Source organism: Gracilinanus agilis, chromosome 3, assembly GCF_016433145.1.
Source record: "Gracilinanus agilis isolate LMUSP501 chromosome 3, AgileGrace, whole genome shotgun sequence".
Lineage (NCBI taxonomy): Eukaryota > Metazoa > Chordata > Mammalia > Didelphimorphia > Didelphidae > Gracilinanus > Gracilinanus agilis.
The window spans coordinates 111,672,392-111,682,229 of record NC_058132.1 but is presented as its reverse complement, the minus strand read 5'-3'; the positions used below and the strand labels follow the sequence as shown (position 1 = coordinate 111,682,229).

Sequence of the window (9,838 nt, the reverse complement as noted above, 5' to 3'; positions counted from 1 at the left end):
AGGAAGATGTTTTAACCTTTGGTGATTAAATCTAAAGATGGGCAGGGTAGATTTAATCTCATTATCACAACTGCATTCAAAGACTCTGAGAGCCAGAAATCAACACATTTAAAAAATCAAATTGAAATGGTATTTGAATTTATCTTAAATACTTTATTGCTAACAGATTTTATTTATAAAAAAATAATTTTTCACTTTGCCCTTTCTAATTTTAAAAGGCATAAACATTTAGAAGATTATATATGTTGCTGTGAAATGCATTTTTACATTATTAAACCATATTTTCCTAACCTTTATTATAAAAGATCTGAGCTGTCTGCAAGGTACCCTGGAAAGGATGCTGGATTTGAAGTCAAAGGAAGTTCAAATCTCAGTCTTGTCATTTATTACCTTTAGGTATTAAAAAAAACTATTTTCCGAGCCAAATAACAACAGAAAGTATTACCAAAAAAAAAAAAAAATACCAAGTAATTAGAATTATTTTAAACACTGGCTTAAAAAGCTAAAGCGAAAATGTTAGCAGAATAGAACACACTTGACTTGGAACACATGATTGTTAATTACATTCTGGGGGGTGGGGGGAAGCTTAGGTGACTCAGGGGATTGAGAGCAAGGCCTAGGGTCCAGAGATTCTGTGTTCAAAATTGACCTCAAACAGTTCCTAGCTATACAACTCTGGGCAAATCACTTAAATCCCATTGCCTAGCCCTTATCACTCTCTTCTGCCTTAGAACCAATGCACAGTTTTGTTTCTAAGTGAGAAGATATGGGTTTAAAACAAAAGAAAACAAAACACATTCCACCTTCCATTTTCTTGAGTAAGTTAATACTATAATTCTTTGAGGCTAAGTCTTCATCAGAGACTTAATATTCTGTGGGAGCTACTTGCCTTTAGAAGTCCATAATTTATGTTTAAAGTGGAAGGGAAAAAAATTAAAATCATTTAAGCACTCTTCAAACAACTCTGACTTGTACTGCCTTTTGCTGCTTCTCAACTTCTCATTGGTATTTCATATTTAATCAAATTATGGTATATTACTATGTCTTATCAATAAGTCTTACCTTGCTTAGATGATCAATTCCTAAAGGGACTGTGCAATATACATATAAATTTATGACTATGCTTCACTTTTCTTTTCTCAGGCCACATTCTTATACCCCATATGACATATACTAAGTACTTAAATACTTAAGTTTCTTTTCCTAGTACATTTAGACTTTTAAAAATAGCCAACAACATGAAAATTCAATTGAGACTTTGCATATGTATAATGGATATTCAATTATTTCTATCCATTTAAAATGTGCTGTTATGCTTATAACTTGTTTCAATAAAGTGTACTTCATTTAATCATTCAAGTGTTAGAATCAAAATTACATTTAGAATTCATTTTGAAATATGAAACGTTCATATAAACTCTTTTTTGGGGCACATTTTAAGAATTACCAAACAAGATTGTAATTGTGTAATTTTTAAATACAAAGAAAAATGAAAATGGACTCAATACAGAGAGCTTTACAAAAATAAATTTTTATTAAAAGCTGTAGAGTCTGAGCAGGAAGACAGTACAAAGAATGTAAACAATGTAAACATCACTACGTTCAGCTCAGGCTGATTGTACACTGGAAGAAGACGACACAACTCTAAATGCTAGCGATGCTCTAGGTGCTTTTACTAGCAAGACACTGTAGGAGATTATATTGTACACAGAAAAATTGTCTACTTTCAATTAAGAAAAAGTAATTTATCGAAGTCTATCCCAGCGCCAAATGCTAGCATCATCACAAACAGCTATAAGAATACTGCTATCTCTGCTAAAACTGGTTTGTCTAATGGCAGCAACACATTTTGGATGAGTAAGTGTTGTACATCTGTGGAAAAAAATCCAAAAGCCATGGCTATAGGTTATAACAGCACACATAATAGTGGCAGTAGCAATCATCATTAATTACTGTTATTCTCTATGACTACAAAATGAACAAATGCCTCAGAATCAAATAAAAAGAATTAGAGAATCACTTTATTCTAACGTAATTACTTTTATAGTTAAAATTAACATTACATAAAACTTAAGGGAAATTGTCAATTAAAATAGAAAATAAGTTTAAAAAGTCTTTATGTAATCAGTTCAACAGAAATAAAAGCAGGTCTTTTTAATCTACCAATATTGGTTTAGTTAATAATGCCCATCTGAGGATATCAAATATAAAAGTCATGTTAAAGATAACAACATACTATTTATTTCCTGCTTCCTATTTTTCAGTATAAATTGCTGGGAAGATGAGAATAGGAATAAAACATATTTAATGAATACTTACTTGGCTTTATGAGGGTCTTCTACTTCTAAATCCCAAACATAAAGTTTGCCAACTTGATTGCCCAATGCAAGCATCTGAAGAAATTATTGGAAATATGTAATTAAGAGTTTCTAGATTTAAAACATACCAGAAAAGCATAGAAACCCAGACAATTTATGGTTTTCATATTGAAGGAAAACATCAGCACTTTCCTATGATTGTACTTTAAATAATCTCAGATTCTTTACTTGGACTGCCTATGATATAGTTAATGTTAAAAGAAGAATGGTAGCAAAAACTACACAAAGTGCTTTTTTCAAACTCTTAAGTGAAAAACATTTTTAAGTAATTTGTTACCAACAGTTCTTAGCAAACTTCTGATATGTTTAAATCACTAACATGTTTCTCATTTCATCCTCCCCCTATTTCCTTTTACCCATAATACTTTTTCAGGCAAAAGGCAGACAATTACTGAAGAATAAGCCTTTAATCTTTTGACACAATAGTTTAGTAAAAGGGATTATTTGGAACAAAACTTAATACCCAACTGCCAATTTCACTCATAATAACCACTGCAGATGTTTTGTTAACCCATAGTCAACACCAAATATCCTCTGTAGGTAAAGAAAAGAAAACCAATCCACATACCCACATGGACATTCTAGATAAATAGAACAGAGGCACAATAAAATACAACTTTTGCTGTAGTTTTCTAAATATAAATCATTTAAAAAGTATAAAAATAAAATTATTTTACCTTCTGCCAGAAATCCATTGAAAATCTCATATACCAAATATCACACTGACTATAATCAAATCGCCCAAGAATAGTCACATTTGATTCACTAGGTTTAATTTTGTCTATTTCATCTTCCATTTTGCCAGGTTTCCAGCACACAATGGCATTTTCACAAGACTGAAGTACAGAAGGATAAAAGGAAAAATATTAAAAGCAGTTTATTTCCAATTATTACCTCAGTTAAATTTAGAGAAATATAAAATTTTTAAGTGGAAGGGAATTTAGCTAGTTCAATCTCCCACTCGGAGCAAGAATTCATTCTTTCTATAGTTACGGCAGACTAAAGTAGGAAATATAGAATTGAACTGATTTTTAAATTCTATCATATGCCTCAGAACTTAAATCATCTTCAGATACTTTTCAAAGCACTAGTTTCTCTGATATACTATAATGGCTATTTACTAGTCTGTTCTAAGCCTCTGATAATTCTCCAAAGCCAAATATCAATAGGCTTTTAAAATATCAAATAAGTTTTTTAATAGGATAAATTATATCTAGTCTTGAAATAAACTGAGTGGAAGCAGCCTTTCACAGTTCCCAGTGAAAACAGTAACACTTCCTGATTCTATTTTAATACTCATTGATACTCACTATTATACCACTTTATACCTTTTCCTTTGGAAATATCAGTTAGATCATCACAAATATGTACTAATCCACCTGTGGTACTATGCCAATTACTTATACAATAATACAAAAAACAAAACAAAAAAAAACATATTTTTAAGACTTTGCTTAAAATAGTTAGGATCTTAAAATAGGAAGGTCTCAAAGAGATTCCTACAAAGGGGCTGAGAATAACTAAAATTCAGTGCTCTCTAATATTTTCTAAAATAACTTTGCAAACTTGGCAAGATACCTAAAAACAGATAGATAAAAGAGGCCCACCAGAAAACTTTCTATCACCATTGACAATCATCAAGAGTAGTTAAAATATAAAATCTTTGCAAAATCAGATGTTTGCCCTTGGAAATGTATTTCCAATTTTCAGGCAAAGAAAAGAAGAAAGGGTATATATAATTTGTAAAATGCTAAAAATTGGTCAAAATTTAAACTAATTGTATTCAGGTGGCAAATTCCCTAAAAAGGAGCCCAGACACACATAAAAAAATATAATTTTACAATGGCTACTATACCTTAGAAAGTATCAGATCTCCTAACCATCGCACACAATCAACATAATTCCTATGTATGTCTCTGGTTGAAAAGTCAGGGAAATGAACTTTCTGAGAAATAAATGGCCTGCAGGAAGAATGGATATGTCAAAACTCAAAAAAGGAGAACAGCAGAGGCACACTCATTGTTCACTGTTTAGAATGTAAAAGTATAAAATAGAAAACACAAAAGGGCTGCTGATTTCTCTTTGTTATGGCATTCTCCAATGGCTAAGTACTTCTTCCTTTTTACTGATGGGGAGTTAAGTGTTATTAGTTATTTTCATGATCAGTTTTTATACTCTATTCATTTTCTTTTTTCACATCAATATTTTTTAAACCAGGCTTGAAAGAAGTAACTTTAAATGTATAAAGAAAGGGCAGGTAAGTGTCTCAGTAAAGACTGAGAGCTAGGCCTAGAAATTGGGTTTAAATCTGCACTCAGTCACTTCCCAGCTGTGTGATCCTGGGGCAAGTCACTTAACTCCCTTTACCTAGCCCTTAATACACTTCTGCCTTGGAACCAATATAGAGTATTAATTCTAAGATAGAAGTTCAGGGTTTAAAAAAAAAAAGTATATGTGTATAGCAAATAATGTATCACATCCCCTTTGAAAATGATCACTTAGGATTGTCACCATAGTCTAAGAAACTTTCACTACTTAAAACATTTCAGGAACTATGTCATCTTTTATAAACATGGCAAATCTTTCTCTTCTTTTTAAGCCTAAATTAGCTTTAAAATGCCCCAAAATGTTTGAGATATAATGTAGTTACAAATATTATAGCTAAAAATTTACTTTTGCAGCATTTTTAATAGACTGGGTAGATTTACTTAGAGTAATAACTACTATAAACAAATCCCAGCCAGAGATTAAGATTCCAAAGATATAACTATTCCAAAAAAACAATTTCACTTTAACAACCATGAATGAAATACCAATTCTCTAAAGTTACATTTATTATTCCTTTTTTAGGTTAGATTAATGTAAGCAAATCAAGGGTAGACTTTAACTCTAGCATGGAAGGGAAGAAAGTTTGCTTCATATTTTTACACCAAAAAAACTAGGCCTTGGTTTTTGGTGGTTTTTTCAGTTGTTTAAACAATAGCAACTATTTTTTTGCTAACTAGCTGTGTTAACTTGTACCTGTAACTTTACCTCTTAAGAATTTTATTTTCTTCATCTCTAAAATGAGATTTTCCCAATAATACATGTAGCTCTGTGATTCTATGATTCTTTGCTTTGATACTACATGTCAAACATAAAGGCAAAGTCTATCTTCAAAATGCTTTACTAAGAGTTGTTATATACAAAAATCTGATTAATGGATTTGGCTTTACATACTTTTGTTACTTGTTAAAATTAAGGTAAATACTTTCAGGCAAATAAATTGGGGAGTTACTCTTAAGTATTCAATGAAAAAAGACCCAAAACAGAAAATGAACCCACAATTCTAAGTGAAAATAATTTTTCCTTTATTTCATGAAATATAATTTGTTAATATTTCCAGATTAATTAACTAGGAAGGTGTTGCCAGTTACTCTTCAGTTCTTTGGTTCTGAATTAAATGAGGTTACAGAATTCTTTAGGCCACTAGAAAGTAAGATTCCAAAACTACCTGATAATCAAAGAAAATTTAAATTCATGTTCTCTAACACTTTTAGTTCTTAATAAGACATTGTGTAAAAATGTAATGCAGATATAATAAATGTATACTCTCTACAATGGAAGAATCAAATATAGTCTTTTTTAAGGTTCTGAAAATAATTTAAGAAATTCTGACAAAGTAAAGGTCAACCCTTTCCCATCGGATTTACTATAGAATCTCTTCTGTTTTTTATTTGACACACTCTTTAATGAAATGGGAGATTTGACATGGGGCAATAATGTTATAAATTGAGACCTAAATATAAAAACCACAGTTTTCATGTTGTATAAGCAGCACATGGTTTACAATAAGTATGCAGACATAATGAAAATAAAGCTTTTTAAAGTAGAATTGGAAAAACTTCTTTTGAATAACTATTTCCAATATAGGTGCAAAGTCTTTGGATGCTAAAATTAAAAAGTTTACATAATACTTTCTCCTCAGACCACTGTTAAACACAACTTTTGAGATTTTATTGAACATATAACTGATAATACTTTTAAGTTTTTGAACTGCCATTAACTGTCTCCTATTTAAATAAAATATGGTAATATGAAGGTCTTTTCCTTTATTAAAAACATATAAGGACAGAAAATTGAGTATGATCTCCAATTAAAATAAATAACATTTTTATAAAGATGAAAATAAATTCTGACAAAATAAATTGAAATGGGGCAAAAAAAAAAGCGAAGTAAAGGCAAATTAATCCATTAATAAATTGTTTTTAAAAATCACTTTCCAAATGTGATTATTTGAAAAGTTAAATGATTCTTTAAAAGTAATAGCTATCTTTCATACTTATAATTATTTATTTTGCATGGCAAGAGTTTTGTTTTTTCTTAAATAAAGGTCACAAATATTACCTGTTAGTTTTATTTGGGTTATAGTCATAAGAGTCCTTAATTGCATTCATCATTCTTTTTGAATTGATCCTCCAGAGTTTCAGAGAGTGATCCATTCCACAAGACATTATTTTCTCACCAAGAAGATCATAGTCCTATCAGTAAACAGTTTAAATCAAGATAATGAGTTATAGTACCAAGTTATGCCATTTATCTAATTTTGTCTGTGAATATTCAAAATAATATTAACTATAACAAAAATGGCTATAGGAGCCGGGGAGGACTTTTTCCAATTTAGTCACAAATTACAAATATACTCAATAAGTGGCCATTCAGCTCTTGCTTGAAGCCTTTAAATAAGCTTTTTTGCAACTTCTGTTCTCTGGGGTCAGGCAAAACAAGTCTAATCCCTCTTCTACTTAATAGTCCTTCAAATAATTATACACAATTAAAATGTTGCCATCCCTAATATTTCCTTATCTCCAGGTTAGTCATTGAAAATTCAACTATTACTTCAACTGACCCATATATGGCATAAACTTGAAATCCTTCACCTTCATGGTTCTCAGTAATCTCTTTTACACATTTCCTTCACCCTACATAGTCATACCAAGTTCAGGAGGCACTTCTCAACTCCTGCTGGCTATTGCTCTCTTAAAGCAGTGACCCCAACTGCTTTGGTGGCTATGAAATAATGCTAATGATCCTATATGAGCTTGTAGTTTTTTACCATACGACCTCTTTTAGACAAACTGCTGCCCAGCCACAATTTCTACATCTTATACTTATAAAACCATTTTTTTCATCCAAATGTAAAACTTTACACTTTCACTTTAAACTTCATTTGTTATATTCAGCCCAACATTTTAACTGGTCAAAATGTTTTAAAAACTAACAATATCATCCAGGAAGCAAACCTTTATTTAAGTGACAACTATATGCCAGGCACTATGCTAAGCCTTTTACAAATATTATCTCATTTGATCCTCACAATAACCCTGGAAAATAGGTGCTGTTATTCCCAGTAGAAGACAGAAGTTAAGTGACAGAATCACATAGCTAGAAAGTCTGAGGTCAATTTGAACTTGAGTCTTCCTTACTCCAGGCCTAGCACTCTATCCATTACAATGCTCAGCTGCCTTTAGCATCTAGGAGTACATTTTCATGGTCAATAGCATCTGGTGCCTTAGTTATTACTTCTAGCTTTGTCATCTGCAAATATGATAAGCATGCCACCTCTGTTAACCAAGTCATTAGTAAAAATATTAAACAAAATAAAGTCAGACATTGATCTTTGGGATACTGCCAAATGAAGACATTCTTCTGAGTTTATGTCAAATCATGAACTTGTAAAGTCTAGTCATTTACCTATTTCCAAATCAACATATTTGCAAAATCATCTAGCTCACATATTTCTACCTTTTCATGATAGAAGAACACTCTAAGGGACTTTATCAGATGCTTTGCTAAAGTCTAGGTAAATTATATCTATAGTTCACCCCTGAACAACTGAGTAAGGAAATAATGTTAGTTGTTGCATGACCTGTTCTTGATGAAAGGCAGGCTAACTCTCTGTGATCACCACTTTTCTTGATATTCACCAGTCTCTTTTGCTTAATTTTGAATAAATTAAATCTAAAATAAAACTTTTTTCTCACGGGACAAGAGTCTTTTACAGAAAGAAGTAAAAAATGTACTTTCGTTCATTTTTTCATCTGTCATATGAGCCCGGCACCAGTGAAATACAACTGTGTAAGACTCCAGTAGTCAATGTTTAACTATGAACAAGAAAGAAGGTGCAAATAGGACACAAAAAAATTCAAAGTAAAATTCAAAAACTTTTACACTTAGAATCTTCCATTTTCTTCCTAACTAAACATTTTTAAAGTTATGAGATAACCAAACTGACTGATATGACTCAACTACTTTGCTTTTCTTTCTCATTCTAGTGGATGGAAGTGCTAAAGAGATGTCAAATGGCCATGAAACTACATTCATGAGCAATGAGTCAGTGAATAATTTATTTCCAGCAATCTGCTATGAGACCACATCTTTATTATGCTAAGTTTACTGCTGAGATAATTGGGGGAAATTATCATATGCCTCAGTTAAAGGTTTGCTTTCTGAAATTCAGATGAGGTATATGAAATCAACATAACTTAGCATGCCATTAATGATTACTGCTAGAGAAACAACAATGCCTGAAAAAGATACACAAATTATTTTGTCCAGGGCATCTGCACCTGGACAAAACAGCCAAAAGAACAATCTTATCAATACTAAAAGCTAGTTTTAAAGAAAGTAAAAGCAATAAGTCTCCTAAACAACGTATTTAATGAGAACTTTAATTCAGAATCATTTTTTAAGCAAAAAAAAATTTATGTTAATAAAATCTTTTTAAAAGCCACTGGCTAAAAAATAAAGCTGTATATCTTTTTTTATAGTATGAGACTACTGCAAACATAGTGACAATTCATTAATTTCAGAAATAATTTCCAGGATAATCTTTCCCCTTAACTCAGTTAAAAAGCAGGCAATTTAGGAACTCAAGATTTGAGAATCTTGCATCAATTTCCTTCTATCACATTTATTTAATTGTACAACCATGTTATTTTTCAAAGTAACAAGTGATGTGACTAAACTTCGAAGGGGCTTTTTTTCCCCTTTAGTACAGAATGTCTAAGTTGATAAACTACAAAAAGGAAAGAAAAACTTTTAAAGCTTAATCCTTTTTTAAAAAAGTGCTATGTTCTTAAAAAGCTGCAAATAGTACCTCTCGAATTAAGTCTGAAACCCAACAATGTCATATATACATATTTTTAAATGTAAATTAGTTTTTAAAAAAGAAATACACCAAATTTATAACATGACATGCTGGTCTCAGAGGTGAAAGAAGTATGTCAAAACATGTAAAGTTTAAAAGTACAATAAAGAAAACGTCTAGATGTCTTATTACCCACCCAAACTTCATAGGGAAGTTGCGCTATCTGCCCAAACCTGTCCTCTTTATCCCCAGGCTGCAGTCTACAATTTCAGCATATCAAACTATCACAATATACCTTTTTATAATCCTGATACTTCTGAAAGTTTGTTTA

At 31.1% G+C, this 9,838-nt stretch overlaps 1 protein-coding gene across 2 annotated transcripts in view; it reads right to left on the bottom strand.

The window, feature by feature from the left end:
• Nucleotides 1-1,517: 1,517 nt before the first annotated feature.
• Nucleotides 1,518-9,838, bottom strand: part of EED (embryonic ectoderm development) — a 32,454-nt gene continuing 24,133 nt past the window's right edge. The window contains exons 8-12 of one of the 2 annotated variants that reach the window (XM_044666020.1): nucleotides 6,765-6,898; nucleotides 4,234-4,339; nucleotides 3,056-3,214; nucleotides 2,320-2,393; nucleotides 1,518-1,872 (exon numbers count right to left, since the gene is read on the bottom strand). In XM_044666020.1, coding sequence (XP_044521955.1) covers nucleotides 1,746-1,872; nucleotides 2,320-2,393; nucleotides 3,056-3,214; nucleotides 4,234-4,339; nucleotides 6,765-6,898 — 600 coding nt within the window. In that variant the 3' untranslated portion in view covers nucleotides 1,518-1,745. The remainder of the gene's footprint in view (nucleotides 1,873-2,319; nucleotides 2,394-3,055; nucleotides 3,215-4,233; nucleotides 4,340-6,764; nucleotides 6,899-9,838) is intronic. The other variant, XM_044666019.1, reaches the window with a different exon arrangement.